Source organism: Mandrillus leucophaeus, unplaced genomic scaffold, assembly GCF_000951045.1.
Source record: "Mandrillus leucophaeus isolate KB7577 unplaced genomic scaffold, Mleu.le_1.0 Scaffold144, whole genome shotgun sequence".
NCBI classification, from domain to species: domain Eukaryota; kingdom Metazoa; phylum Chordata; class Mammalia; order Primates; family Cercopithecidae; genus Mandrillus; species Mandrillus leucophaeus.
This window is the reverse complement of record NW_012101410.1, coordinates 3130404-3146277: the sequence shown is the minus strand read 5'-3', so window position 1 is coordinate 3146277 and position 15874 is coordinate 3130404. Positions and strand designations below refer to the sequence as shown.

Sequence of the window (15874 nt, the reverse complement as noted above, 5' to 3'; positions counted from 1 at the left end):
CGGGGTCAAATGATCCTTCCACTTCTGCCTCTACCTCCCAAAGTACTAGGATAACAGGCCTGACCCACCCCACCTGGTCAACATACAACTTAAGAGACAATAACCAGCCCACCCTAACCATTAACAGAGAAAGAGATTCCATCTATAAGGACCATTTTAATACTAGTGAAGCCTTGAAAAATGTACTTACCCTTGAGACAAAAAATTCTAGTCAAAGAATCACAGCAAGTAAAATTTCAAATGTAGTTTAGCATACCCTAAAAACTTCTAATTATCCCTTACACTCTTCACTGAGTACCCTCAGCTATGCCCAGTTACAGATGGGGCAAGTGAAGGCCTTTCATATGGTCCTCAGGCTACCAGGGCAAGAAGGAGATAATTCATTCTGACCAAGTAAACATCTGGAGATTCATCAACCATCATCAATCTTTAACACGCAGATAAAACCATCAGTACAAGTTTGGATGGTTTTAAGCAGTACCTACTGGATTTCATCATCTCAGTTCTGGCATTAGGTTCAAACCGCTCCCCCACCCCCGCCAAAACCCACCCATATATTTAAATGCAGGGAATAATGGAAAATGTGACTAGCAAAGATATGCTTCTCCCCACTGAGTGCTTACGATACTAACAATAAATAGTTTCAGACCACTTAGCCTAAGGGGCCAGACGGAAGTTCAATGACAATGAAGGAATAACTTAATAGATTTTACTGGCAAAAATTGCAATTGCTTTTGTACCAACGTAGTAACTCTGACAAAAAAGAAGGTAAATGACGAAACAGACATTATCACTAAATTGATTTTTGGGAAAATAAAAGTTCTTACTTTTGGATGATAGAAGGGACACTCCATCTTCTTACAAGCAGGGAAGTAACGGCAGAGCTGACTGCTGGAAGGTGGTGCTGGCGGTGCAACTGCTAACAAAATAAAAACCAGGACTGGTCTCCAATCTGTTTGGAAAGTCCACTTTTAATGCAGTCTACTGATGGTTGTTTTTGAGAGTGAAAACCATTTTTAAATTAGAATGGTAAGGTTTATATATTCACTAGTCAAAATACTTGCTCTTTAAAGACTAGTTGGATTAACTGATGCTGCCAAAATTATTTCTAAAACCATCTTTTTGTTAGTTCAATTCCATTTACAGTCACAAAATGCCATTTTATATTTTTTACCCAAATGTAGTAGCAGAGTAAGTCACTCACCTGGTTTTGGAGACAGTACTGGAATTCTTCTACTCACATGAGTGAAAGGACAATCTGGTTTAGTACACTTTGCATCATATTTACAATTTGGGTGAACAAACAAACATTTTTCAGCAAATTTACAATTGGGGAAGGCTCTACAAAACAAAAAAAAGCATATTTCATATTTAATCTTCTCAATGCATTATTTTTTGTATAAGGGCTCTTTACACTCCCCATCACTACTTGTTTTGAGAAATGCAAAAACAACAGCAACAAAAAGAATATTTTAAAATGAGACCATATGTCAGAATAGGACACAATCATTTATTCCAAAGCCTGGGATAACACAAACAGGCTTTTAACTCAAGCCAAGCCACCAGGAAAGACAGGCTTTTGTGATAAAAATCACACCACTTAATAAGGTATATATTTTATGCAGTGAATTCATTAATACAATAAACACTCTACGCAAGGCTTTGTGCTATAAAAAGACTCATCCCATAGTCTACTTATATGTACAGCCGTATTATTCCCACATCATTTCCTTAAAAGAGTTAAAAATGAAGATTCCATCCATAGGACCCACCCCTGGCGCAGGAAAAAAAAAAAAAAAGCCTCTAAAAGTCATCTCACAAAGCTCATTACATTGAGCCAGCCGGCTTGTAAGGAAAAATTTAACCCAAGTCCAAAATATTTTCATTACCCATAACTAACTTTTCCCTAAACTCCTCAAAATCTGTGTATAGTGTGTGTGACCAAAATGCATACAAACTGGGGCAGTTACCATTTACCCGTCTCCTTAAACATACAGAATTCTTAAGGAACCCCAGGTATTTCAGTATCTCATAGGTCTGAGGCACAAACAAAGCACCCCCCACCCCTGCCTCTCAACAAACACCCATAAACAAAAAATACGCTGCTCCGGAGAGAGCCATGGTAATTATCACTCAATTTAGTTATAAAACTAAAGACTTGTCCACAGAAAAGAAAAACAAAATAAGGTGCAAGATATAGACACTAAACTGAAAGCCAAAATCAGCTGGCTGTGACTTGTAGGGTGAGATGGGGGATGGTACTCATTTGCAGGGTGAGATGGGGGGGATGGTACTTACTTGCAGGGTGAGGGGGGATGGTACTCACTTGCAGGGTGAGAGGGGAGATGGTACTCACTTGCAGGGTGAGATGGGGTGATGGTAGGCACACTCATCCCCGTTTTTACAAGCAGGCCAGTACTTGCAGCGCTCCAAAAGTTTTTCTGGTTTCTGTGCCACACTCAGTTCACTCATCTCAGCTACAAAGGGAAAGGAAATACAAGTATTTCATTCGTTATGATCAATTCAGTACACAGCACCTTTAACGTATTTCCCTCAAACCCCAGTCTTAGAATCTTCTGTTAAATGTACAGTCATATAAAATAAGTGAGCCCAAATTATGTGATTAACACTGGCCACAGAAACCTATAAAAGATTGCCAGGAAGCAGACAACAGTTCTCACTGTGAAAAGGAAAGAGGACGGTGACTCTGCAACTAAAGCCAAAGTTTTCACCAAAAATTCTAATTCTCAATACTAATTCACAGCTGAATTAAACATAGAGGAGGACGTCAAGTGGGGAACCAATACAATTAAATAAAAACTGAAAACACATAAGGTGATAAGGAGATGTGAATTCTCACATGCCAGCAAGATGATGAGTGGCCCAAATACAAAAGGATTCCCACTTGCTGAGCTAAAGTCCAGGTGCTAAACTCAGCAATGTCTATTTTTACTTTTTTTTTTTTTTTTTAAAGACAGGGTCCTGCTCTGTCACCCAGGATGGAGTGCAGTGGTGTGCCAGTGGCGTAATCTCGGCTCACTGCAACCTCTGCCTCCCAGGCTCAAGTGATCCTCCCACCTCAGCCCCTACCAAGTAGCACGTGCCACCAGGCCTGGCTAATTTTATGTATTTTTTGTAGAGATGGGGTTTCTCTATGTTGCCCAAGCTGGTCTTGAACCCCGGGACTCCAGCGATCCACACACCTCAGCCTCCCAAAGTGCTGGGATTATAGGCATGAGCCACCGCACTCAGCCAGCAATGTCTAAAAAGGGGAAGACATTTTTGCCTGCAATGGGGTCACAAATGCCATCACTTACGGGGACTGGGCAGTTCCCCTAACATAGCAAGACTGACTGGGCTGAAGACGATAAATGCAGTAAGGGACAGATGGGGAGGAGCAACCTAGAAAGCAAGTACACACCCATCCACTCCACTCCCTGTGCCACGTCCAATCACAGCTTCCATTACTATGACAGGGCAAAGTGGGACCCCTGTTGCCAGACTTTTATCCTGTTTCAGTAAGCCAAAAATCTGCCTTCATTGAAATTGTAATGCTGGCAATTTATTCAAATAACACTGAATAAGTAAAATTACAGCTACAGGCAATAATCCGCTGCTAATTTCTGGCCTGAGACACCACAAACCCCCCACAAAACAGCATCATGGATATTATGTATTACGGTTCACACTCATGTTCATGAAAGCAAGTATCACTTCAACTATATTCCTCTAGTTCTCTTGCCAGAGGTCAGTTAAAATCTGACTCTGCCACTTAGTTGCTCAGCTAGACACTCTGTGCAAATGTTAGCTAACTTCTCTGAATTCTGTTTCCTCATCTACACAAAGAGAAAATAATGTCTTCCTTAGAGTCTGATGACTACACGGAAAAAATGCAAGACAGACAACCGGTCATCATAGCAGCAGCAGCTAGTTCTATGAGTACTTACTGTTCCAATGACCCATGTTCTGTCTTCACTACAGGAGAACAAGGCACACAAATGCAGTCATGCAGCACAGACAGGAGCAGCATCAAAGAGCAATTATGACTATGCCTGATAGAAACAATTTTCTATGCTACTTTAAAAATAGTAAAAGTCCTATTTAAGCTTTAAATAGGATGTGGTGGCTCATGCCTGTAACCCCAGCACTTTGGAAGGCCAAGGCGGGCAGATCACTTGAGCTCAGGTGTTTCAGACCAGCCTGGGCAACATGGTGAAACCCTGTCTCTATTAAAAATACAAAAACTTAGCCAAGCACAGTGGTGTGCACCTGTAGTAACCAACTACTCAGGAAGCTGAGGTGGGAGAATCACTTGAGCCTGGGAGGTGGAGGCTGCAGTGAGCCGTGACTGTACCAGTGCACTCCAGCCTGGGCAATGGGAGTGAGACCCCGTCTCAAAAGAAAACAAAACAGTAAAAGTCATTTTAGTTCTAAGATACCAGAATAATCTTCGTTCCAAAGAAAATCTGAGATGACTGGAAGTTTCTCTAACTTTTACATGTTTTTTGTGTCATCCCTGCAGAGTAAATGTGTCTTGCCCTTTTCCTATAATAAACTACACACAGCAGACTATAATATATACACAAGAACCCAGTCCAAATAAAAGATTAAGGGAATACCCAAGAGAAGCCTAGCTGGAAACTAAAGTAGCTAGATACTCAGGAACAATATAATACTTTACAAAGAAACGTGATTATTACAATAATACCTCACAAAGAAACTTTATCTTTCTGATAGAAACATTTAAGTCATATGAAGGTCATGCCCCTAGTCTTCACTGGCTGACAATGACTTTGTAAACTGTTAAAACATTTTCTGTTCAAATTTTAAGAGGCAAATTCACCTTTTATTGAAACCTATAGGCTGGGCGCGGTGGCTCACGCCTGTAATCCCAGAACTTTGGGAGGCCGAGGTTGGTGGATCACTTGAGGTCAGGAGTTGGAGATTAGCCTGACTAACACGGTAAAACCCCATCTCTACTTAAACTACAAAATTAGCCAGGCGTGATGGTGCATGCCTGTAATCCCAGCTACTTGGGCGACTGAGGCAGGAGAATGGCTTCGACCTGGAAGGCAGAGGTTGCAGTGAGCTGAGATCGCTCCATTGCACTCCAGCCTGGAGGACAGAGAGAGACTCCATCTCAAAAAAACAAAACAAAACAAAACAAACAAAAAAAACAAGCAAGCAAGCAAGCTATAAAATCTGCGCTGCCATATGACAGTGAGTGAAAAGGCAACAGGTTAAAACAGATGTTGCTGTTGGCTGTATCCTTGAAACAACCCAACATAAAACCAACCAGAAGCAACTGCAGTTTCACACTCCCTGCTCACAGGGGAAGTGGGCAGAGGCCAGAGGCTGCTGATAACTGCTCTGCAACAGTCTCTCCAGCCACACCGCTGTGCGAATCTTACAAAGCTTCATCCTTGAGCGGCAGTGGAACACTGAGTCCCAAGTCAAAGCAATGGGAAAGGAGGCTCACCACTCAGCATGGCTGTCAGCACAGTGGCCAGAGCACCGGCAAGAATTTTTACTAATATAATATTTATGGTGTCACTGCTGCTACATGTATACCCCGTAAAGCCTCATATGGACATCAACATTTAAATGAAACCAGATCCTAACAACCAAACAATTAAGCTACCAAATCGAAAATCAAGAGTAGTGAAAACACTGGAGTCTTCTCTTTAGACAAAACATACAGAGTCAAGAAATCTGTATTGCCTACTGCAGTTTTTACTATTTTTAAGTTTTTCTTCCTGTTCATAGGGTCAGATTTTCAACTCCCTCCACTAATCAAAACCACAACACTACGTCATTGATTCACAGCAGGAAACGCAACCAGTTAAAATAAAGCTCAGTGCTATCGCTCCACTACCATATGATTTCCCTCTATTCTATTTTTAATGATCAAAAAGGTATTCAATACATTTTCATATCTCTTCCAAGAGGACTGCTTAAGGAAATGTTTCAAAATCCATTATTGTTTTTCCTTTGAATCTGTACACTTTTACGATTCCGTAATTATCCCTCCTGCCAACGAAGAGGTGCTTCTAAAAATTTTAGAAGATATGAGGAACATAATTACCATTCTCTATCACGAATGGAAATGATCAGTGGCGCTGCAGCTGCCACTGATACCCAGTGAAAGAAACGGTGATAAGAAACCGCCACCTGCCGAAAACCATGGCACTATCTGAAGGGAGTTCATCTGAGTTCTGCTAAATATTACTCTTCAACATTAATTTAAACAGTTCCAAGAAGTATCTTGACAGATTAGGGGAGAAACTCCTTTCAAAGAAATTTCACTGAGGTAGAAATAGAATCAAATCTAAAATTTTCTCTCAAGTTAATTACAAGAGACTATTGCCGATAAAAGGGCAAAGTGGCAGTACAGTTTCTGAAGAAAACACAAAGGTAAAGAAGGCATCAAGAATGGTGGTTCATCCTTTAGCCAGCATAAGGAAGAGGTTTCTTAGGTTCCATGGCTGAACCCCGTTTTCACACTGGAGTGACAGCCCACCTATGAAACAGACACAGGAAAAAGAGTATGAAGTGTACTTGGTGGTTTTGTCTGAAAGAAGAAAAAAGGCCATTACCGAATATAAATAAAAGCAAGGCCTTTAACCAATATTCATTCAAGGCAGAGAAACAAGTCAAAGATTCCCTTCACAATGACAGCACCCTGAAAATCTGAGCTCTCAACACACCGTTGGAAAAGCTACCATTTGGGTCCTCAAGCTGCCTGCTCAGCAAGTGCAACTGCTGTGGGTGGAGGAGACCTCTGAGTCCCTTGTTTGAGGCTGCAGTTTGGTTTACGGGTTTCACTCCTTCAAAGCACATGTCCTCCTCTTGATCTGACATGTATCCTGGGGGGCTGGGGACACCATCCAGCGTCACTATAAACTTGGGACTTGCAGGTTTATCTGGTTGTACAAGATCTCTGCCAGACAGATAAAAAATACCATAGAATTAGGGAAACAAACACAAAACGCTGAGCCCCCTAAAGTGCTCTTCAGCAGAACTATCACTCCCTTGGCTTTGCGTTTGGTTCAATAAAAAAGACTAGGTAGGGCTTCCAGGTGCAGCACTGGTGGGTTCCCTGCTAACACACGATGGCCATGAACAGACACAGCGGCATCATCACCAGTGACCCTCCAGCCTGTACTAACTTCACTAAGGACAATCTCCCCTCAAGCCTGACCCCATCACCCATTTGATCTTCACAGGGTCAATATGGAAATAAACCAAAAAATTAGCATCAATGCTCAGAACACAGGGCCAGCAGCATTTATGCTAATTTATTATCTGTATGTTGGTTCTTTTACAGAAACAGCCAGTTTTCTCAGGGAAAAAAATCACCCAAACCTGATCTGCCAACTCTCTTTAGAGTTGACCTGCTTATGGTCAGCTGGCTTTTAAACTTGCATTTCCTGAATTTGCATAAAGAAAAGAATCTTAATAGAGTTAAATCATACACTGGAGTTGTAATTTGTAGGTTAATGGATTTCTGAACAAGAAAGATGAACTGGAATTCTTGAACACTGAATTTGGCTAGCTACTGAATCAATGAAAGCACTCTATGCTAGGGGCTGGGGCGGGGAGGAGGGAAGCTGCAAACGAATGGTTAACCTTTACTATCTAATCACACAAGTTAACTACACAAGAAAAAGAAACCATCTACCGTGTCTGCATAAGGTGTCCTGAAAGTACCCGAAGGGAATCTGCAGTCTTCATCCCCGACTCTTGGTTTGGTGCCACTACTATTTCCTCAGACAGCTTTGGCTTCTTCAGAATAAATGATCTTGTGTCTGCATGGACCATGGATTCCATGTCATAGTAATCTGAGCCAAAAAAATTGGCCACAAATGTTTACTTCTGAATATACCTTACATTCCCAACATCAAACATGTGAGAAGAATGTCAATCTTTTATATATTCAAATTATTTCAAAGGAAAATCACAACTGGTTCCACTCAGGAAAACAGGGCTATAATTCCATTCCGAACGTGTTTTCAGAGAACTCCAGGAGTCCTTTCCGCCTAGGGCACAGCGCCAGTGATTCTGATTAACACTCCCTACCCACAGCAGAGAGAGGTTCTCAGGTGAGGCATCTCATGAGATATTAACAATATACCCTTAAAGTACAAAAGTCTTTTCTAAAAACCTAGAGAATCTGAGTCCTAATGCTCCTATAATTAGAATACACAGACTGCTGAACCACTGGTTTCGAAAATCTGGTTTGTTCACTTCGCACAGTACCACTTAGAATCATGTCCTGATAAGAAGAATTCAAGTGGTACAATTTCCGATTGGTGATAGACCGAGGACTACTGTAAAAGGGAACTGAAAGGTGAATGGGCACTTAAACATATGTATCAAGAAAAACACTGGCCTTTAATGCAAATAACCATAAGCTCACATCATCTACTATTTTATACAATATGTCAAGACCTACAACCCAGAATGGATATGGCTGACCTATCAATACGCCATCAACGGACTACAGTTAATACACTTCTTTCAAGGCTAGAGACCAAAATTCACAGGACATTCATTTATGTTCATTCACTGAGTATTTACTGAACAACTAAGAGAACTGGGCTAGGTACACAAGGAAAAGAAGAAAAACAGACACATATACAATTTCAGAATAGCATGACCCAAAAGGGATGTGAACAAGGTGCTGAGAATACAGAGCAGCCCACTCCAGCCAAGAACCAAGGAAAAGCTTAGCAAGGAGGAACATCTGAAGTCAGCAGTAAAGGAACGAGCAGGAATAAACGAGGAGAGAGACTCGGAGAAACAAACACAGCACTTCAGGCAGAGGAAAACGCACGTAGAAGGAAAGGGGCTTTCACAAGGTCGAAGGCATCTGAGAAAGGTTAGAATGTGGAATGGCTGGAAGGGTGTGTGTGGTGGGCTCAACAGTGCATAGCAAGGAAAGGTGACACATTTATAATAACGGTTCTTCTACGTCTCAGTGACTCTGGATTCTGGTCTAGAAGTAGCAAGAAATCAAGAGGCTTGGTGTGGTGGTTCATGTCTGTAATCCCAGCATTCTGGGAGGCCAAGGCACGAGGATTCCATAAGCCCAGGAGTTTGAGACCAGCCTAGACAACATAGTGAGACCTCCCATCAACCAGAAAAATAAATAAATAAATAAATAAAATTAGCCAAGCGTGGCAGCACATGCCCGTAGTCCCAGCTACTTGGGAGGCTGCGGTGGGAGAAGCACTTGGGCCCAGGTCAAGGCTGCGATGAGCAGGATTGTGCCACTGCACTCCAGCATGAGTGACAGACAGAGACCCCATCTCAAACCAAAAAAAAAAATTAAAAAAAAAAGAGAAAAGAAATCAAGAGAGGTTCCTAAGGAAGGAAGTGACCTGATCAAATTGGTTTTTAGAAAAAGTGTTAAGAAAGAACCAGAGTCCTTGACCTGTTGTTGCCCGGGAGAGAGGGTGAGGCTCTGAATGAAAAGATTCTCCACTGTCTGTCCTGGAATCACACACCTGACAGGAAGAGAAGACACGCTCCGTCCTGGGAAGGGGCACGCCCGCCTTCCCCAGCAAGGGTAGTACAAATGGTAAAGCGAAACAGGTGGAAGAGAAAGCTGGCATGAGAAACTTAGGAAAAGAAAAAGAGCAAAGTTAAGAGGGCCAAAGATACATTTCAATGTTAGATTTATTTAAAGTCTTTCTGGGACTCTCCCATGTTTAAGAGGAAGCAGAAAATTCAGATTTGACCCGTAGGTGGGGGGACAGAAGACGCTGAGTCAAAACCGAAGGTGACAGAAGTGTTTAGCATACTCAGGGTGGCTGCCTCTCATTGAATCCTCACTCAAAGCCTACAAAGTCATTTTCCTCCCATGTTACAGATGACCGTTTCCAGCTCCAAGTTATTAAATGATTCACCGAGGTCTCCCAACTATCAAAGGTGGGTCCCAACAGTGGTCCAGGGGCTGCTTCACTCCTTCCCACCACCCTGCACTTTCTGAGACCAAGGAGTTCTACCAGTTCATAGTCTGGGTGAACACAGAAGAGATGAAAATTATGCTGAAGGCGGGAGAGAGCAAAGCTAACCTTTTAAGGAGGAATGGAGGAGAGGAGTTGATATGTAAGAATGAAAAGGAATGAAAAGAGTAAGTGAAGTCTTGGCAGCCAAAAGGTCAAAGCTTGGAGAAAGTACAGGAACCCAAGTGTAGCATGCTCCAGGGTTGAGGAAAGCGTGCACCAATCCTTCCCGCACACCTCGCTGCAAGCTGCAAGTCAGCAGCCTGGGTCACGTGGAGACCAGACAGACGGGGGAGTAAGTAGTATCTTCTGAGTAGAGACCACAGGCTGACCCCATGTATTTACTTTTTGTTCCTTCCTGAAAGCCCACAAAAATGTCAATAAAGGGTTTTGTTTTTATTTTTAAAGCATAAACTCACAAAGAAAATAACTGTAAAAAGAAATTTTCAAAGTGGAAAACAGATGATTAAGAACTCAGGGGATGTGTAAAAGCTGAATTCTAAGGCAATAATGAAACAATCCAATTCAGACCACAAGATTCTCCAAAGGCTCAGGAACTGGCAGTAAAAGGGACCTTGGGAAGAAATGGGAGAAATGACAGGCAAAAAAGAGGTGTGTTAGATGTGTCCCTCTAAGAAGCAGTTAGTTCTTCTTCAACTCTAATTCCATGTATCTGTTTTCTTTGTTTGAGACAGTCTTGCTCTGTCGCCCAGGCTGGAGTGCAGTGGTGCGAACTCAGCTCACTGCAACCTCCGCCTCCTGGGGTCAAGCGAGGCTCCTGCCTCAGCCTCCTGAGTAGCTGGGATAACAGATGTACACCACCACGCCTGGCTAATTTTTGTATTTTTTAGCAGAGATCAGGTTTCGCCATGTTGGCCAGGCTGGTCTGGAACTCCTGACCTGAAGTGATCCACCCGCCCTGGCTTCCCAAAGTGCTGGGATTACGGGTATGAGCCACCACACCTGGCCACTGTTTTCTTGGTTTTGATCCTTGCCACACCAATCCCGACCTCTACACTGAAGACACCTGGGACGACTGGCGATGTGCTTTCCTGTAGATAATCTTCGGACAGGCCCACGGATGAAGCATCAGGGTCTCTGCCAGAAAGATGCTATGACAAAATCCCCTGAACGTACACTGTTAAAAATTGTTAAAGGCAATTAGATTTCCTGATAAACCTTTACCCATTGCAAGCATTCTCCCTTGGAGAAAGTGGAGCTTTAGACTCTTCAGAGGGTAAGAACAGAGTCCCTGGACCTAGATATACCAGCCATGATGAAAGAAGTACTGGACTGACAATGATGTGGGGAGAATTAAACATTACATAATAATTAATGGTGAAGTGCCTCTCCCAGCCTTCTTTCCCCACTTAAGCTCGCAGAACTCTACCAGGTTATTACTTGAAAAACCTTGTTTTGGAGAAGCTGACCAGGCTGAGAGGAAAGTCTTAAAGGCAGTGACATCAGGGTGCCCATGAACTAGACAGGCAGGACAAACCACTTTCCACCACACGGTCCAGTTTCAAATACAAAGTCGAAGCGCCCCATGCCCCAACTTATGAACCCAGAATACCAGTGAGCTTCTGAGTGCTCCACTCGAAATGTAAGACCACCTAGGATCCCCGGACATCAGATGGAAACCTCCAGCATAAAAGACAGCCAAAACAGACCACTTAGAGAAAACAAGGCCAAGCAGGGAGGTGAAAAACGTCAAAACCACCTTTCAGATCCGCAGAGAAATAACAAAAAGTATTGCATACACAAAACAAAACCAGTATGTTTTTAAAAAAATTAATAGAATGTGCAGAAACAAAGGGTTCTTAGAATAAAACATGTGATAGGAGCTAAGCACTGCAGCCATTCATAAGCCTCACAGAACTATTTGCTGTTTCAAACCACGAGCACCATGTGTACAATGCAAAGCTGAAGGAAGCAGAAGAGAAAACATGCACAAGAGCTATGAAGTGGATCCCACACACAGACCTCGGCCGCCAACCTTTTCAAACACTCCTGTGGAGAAAGCAGGATGCACTCCTGGGAGATGAGAGCTAAATCATGGGTAGAGAATGTCTGAACACCTCTACAGAGAGAAGACAGGAGGCAGAGAATGAAGCTGGAGGAGGAGTGGGTGACATGCCAGTGCTCACCAACCTGGTGGGACGTGGCCTCTGGTGGAGGCTGGCCTTAGGGAGGAAAAGCACACTTTCTGAGCTGGAAAGCTGGGGGAGGGTCAGGGAACAGAGTGACTGACTGTGGAGTCCTGACTGACGGGAAAGAAATTCCAGGAAGGCGCTAACTGAGAGGGTCAAGGGACCAGAGCTTCACACAGAAGACAGGCTTAGGGGAAACAGGACTGAGATGATTCCAGGTCTCTCATGGTTGCCTGTGTTTATCCTGCAGTCATTCTTAAGACACTGAACATGCATCTGGCAGGGGCTGGGCACTGAGGACAGAGATAATAAAAATGAAGGCGTCAGTTCCAGTCCTGAAGTAGCCCTTGGCATGTGTGTCTGTGGGGAGAGGAAAAGGAGACAGGCAAACTAGAGTGGCTCTAAGAACACTAGAACAGTAAGTTCCAGGTGTGGCCCTGCTGATAAGACTCCAAAATGAAGTACAAGAGGATAAGGCTAAACATGTGAAAAACAGGATGCAAAAGCCACTCATGGCAATGACAAAAGCTGGGTAGAGTGGGAGGGTAAGTCAGAAACGCGGGTCATTTCTGACAGCAGGAGAGTGACAGCCAACAGTGCTATGGACACACGTGGAATGGTGTGAAAGGAACAAAGTTTTCCAATGAGGCAAAACATTGTAACACTATATAACATGAAAAAAATGCAGATCTTATCTCCTGGCCCTAAAATATTTTCACAGATCTAAACATAACATCTTAGGGCAGGATCTAAGAGATACGAGATATGTTAAATGGGGTGTAAGAAATGGAAATGGCAACTGAAACGGCTAGATTACAGTACAACTCGAAACATTACCAACCTTGACTCATCTGCAGAGTTTCTGCCATTACTGGGTCGATTTGCAGTCGGGATAATAATTGCCTCTGTTGAGTTCCTAGAATATAAATTTTAAAACTTCACTAAGCTTACAACACAGACAATACCAGCATGTGGTTCCCAAAAATCAATCCTTCTGGGTTCTTAAAGTCTTAAAAGTAACTTAAAGCTTCAGCAATTCAATTTAACAGTATTTATAGACCAAAGGCATATCCTATGAGACAAAAAAGGCTGTACTCAGGGTTAAACCAAAAATGCCAGTGTAAGACACTCCAGGTTCTCCCTCTGTGAGGACATCAGTTTTCCTGAATTTGAATTCTGTGGAGAAAGTAAAGGTGGCAAAAGGGCGGAAAACCCAGGCAAAGGCACCTGGTGGCGCGGCAGCTCGCATCACAGCCAACTGCACAATCAGCATGGCGAGCCCCTCCCTCCATCACCTGAGCTCAGCTCTTCCCATCACGACTCACTCACCCATGACCTTTGCAGATAATAATCGAAATAGCAAAACAAAACACTCCAGAATTATCTACACATAGGAGTTCCCAAAAGACAAACTATGGGCTTCGATGCATGCAAAGAAACCAAGACACTCAGCTCTACAATCCACACCCTATGTCAGCAAAGCATGATAATAATTCTTTGGCTCTCCCACAAGAAAAGATGTTCAATTACTTATTTCTTCTAAAATAGGCTCATAACATTAATTCCTATTAGGTTCACAATTCCTAATAATAATATGCTCAGCAGTCTGACTGCACAAAATAGGGACAAATAACTGATTTTTTCTATCTTCGATCTGATGTGAAGCTCCTTGAGGATGGGACAATGTCACACTTTTCTGTAGCCCCCACAGTGCTTAGCAGACAGCAGGCACTCACTTGCTCATGTATAAGGAACTGCACTACAGTGTACTAAGGGATGTAACTGATAGGGTTGCAAATACTGAAATCTTACTAAGATGCCCACATGCTAATTTGGGGTACATCCATTACAGGTGGCTTCACAAGGATAGGCTTCGCTTACTCAGTGCCAAGATGTAAGTGGGCAATCTCCCACCAGGCACCACATTTCATTAAAAGGTGTTTTTAAGTTTTAAAACCTATACTCCATTTGAAATTTTATCAGTTGGTTTCCTTTAAAACATAAGTTACATGACATTTTATTGGTGCATCCCAAAAAAGTGAATTCCTTCCAGAATTATTACCGCAAAACCACACACATCCTGAGGAACTGTAACCAAGATGACACTTAGGTCAAGTTGTATTCCTGTGGGAAGCTTGGAAAACTGAGGTGAAAAGTTACAGGAAGACTGCTCTTTCCATCCAAACACTCAACAGGTCTCCTTCACATCAACAGTACATGATGAAAGAATGCGACATTTTAAAATAATTTCACACAGATACAAAAAAGACCACACTTCCACATTGCAAGTTTTGCTTCACCGCTCTAGGTTCATCTACCTTTTCAAAACATCGTTTTAGAGAGCTCCATTAAAGAGGATGGAATTCTGATCAATTCTAGATTTCTAAACTAAATCACGCAGAATCCAAATTTGTCATTAAAGGTCTATGAAAAATTCAAGTTCTCTGTAACTTGCTCCCTCCACATCACAGCTACAGTCAACATACGTGCAAAGATACACATCAAAGGATGGGTACCTAGAACATATTGTATATTAAGAGTTTACCTTTCTCAACGTTTCTAAGGAAGCCGATTATTTTTACATCAGTAGTTCTTGACTGCAATTCAGTATCTTCTTCTTGATCTTCAAACTGTCTGTTGCATTCAGATGTTGTTGAATATTCATTCATTTTAACCTCCAAAGATGAAATTTTTGCTTCATTCTGGGACACTCTAACATTTAGATCAAAAAGATTTGCTTCCACTGTCAAAATAGCTGCTTTCATTCCTTTAATTTCATTGATATCAGTTGATATTTTCCTTAAAAGGTGGGAAATATTGTCTAGCTCATTCAGTGAACAAGAGGAGCTTGTTATGGAACCTAAGTCCACTGGTTCCGGTGGAAGAAAAATTGGTAGAGGTGGTGATGGAAACTTTGAAGACATTTTCATAAAGGAGACAGAAGCCTCAAGGACATTTTCACAAAATTTTCTCTCTCCCTTAAACTCTGATAATTTTTTCTTCACAGCTCATTAAGTTATTTCATCGAAAGTAAAAGTAGTGATCAAGGCTGTTACCTTAAGAAGTATTAAGAGCAAGTAACATCTTAAAACCTATAATTCAAAAAATGGGGTTGTACATTTCTAGAGCCAGAACTCAAAAGTAAATGTGAAAAAGCTAAATGTACAAGACCAATTGCTCTTCGCTACAACTAAGAAGCCCTAACATGTAGGGCCCTACATCCTCTAAGTCCTACCATCTATATAGCTCCTCTTCCAATAAACCCTATTATTACATACAAAATAATACTGGTTTCTGATTGGCTGAAAACAGACATGTGTCACACAAAGAATTTTCTATTATTTACTTCACATGAGACCACTGAAGTGCTACACTCTAAGTTAAGCAATACAACATTAAGTGCTTTACATCTAAATATGATATGAATTAAATGTACTTTTCCCTTTTCATCTAAACCATAACATTTTTAAGCTTCAGATTTCTGAATTGTTTTATTTTATTTTAAGTTGTATTTCCCCTTGAAATTAGTATATAACATTATTGAGATTGACAAATCCTTTGGAGGGAAAGGGCGGAGAAAGTACCTGGACCCATGATCCAAACAAACTTCTTTCAAGATACATGTGGTAATAACGGAATTCAACTTCACTAATATAGTATCATGTAAACTCAAGGATGGGGAAATAAGAACTCAGCCTTGGCTTAAAACTAGAC

General features: G+C 41.9%; 1 protein-coding gene across 3 annotated transcripts in view; it reads right to left on the bottom strand.

Annotated features, from left to right (window-relative positions):
* ZC3H14 (zinc finger CCCH-type containing 14) overlaps nucleotides 1–15874 on the bottom strand; it is a 65390-nt gene that overhangs the window by 2886 nt on the left and 46630 nt on the right. Inside the window, exons 9-14 of one of the 3 annotated variants that reach the window (XM_011974291.1) lie at nucleotides 13002–13076; nucleotides 7682–7841; nucleotides 6708–6940; nucleotides 2357–2477; nucleotides 1205–1341; nucleotides 828–919 (exon numbers count right to left, since the gene is read on the bottom strand). In XM_011974291.1, coding sequence (XP_011829681.1) covers nucleotides 828–919; nucleotides 1205–1341; nucleotides 2357–2477; nucleotides 6708–6940; nucleotides 7682–7841; nucleotides 13002–13076 — 818 coding nt within the window. Of the gene's footprint in view, nucleotides 1–827; nucleotides 920–1204; nucleotides 1342–2356; nucleotides 2478–6707; nucleotides 6941–7681; nucleotides 7842–13001; nucleotides 13077–14705; nucleotides 15439–15874 lie in introns of those variants that run through there. The other 2 variants (XM_011974292.1, XM_011974290.1) reach the window with 2 other exon arrangements.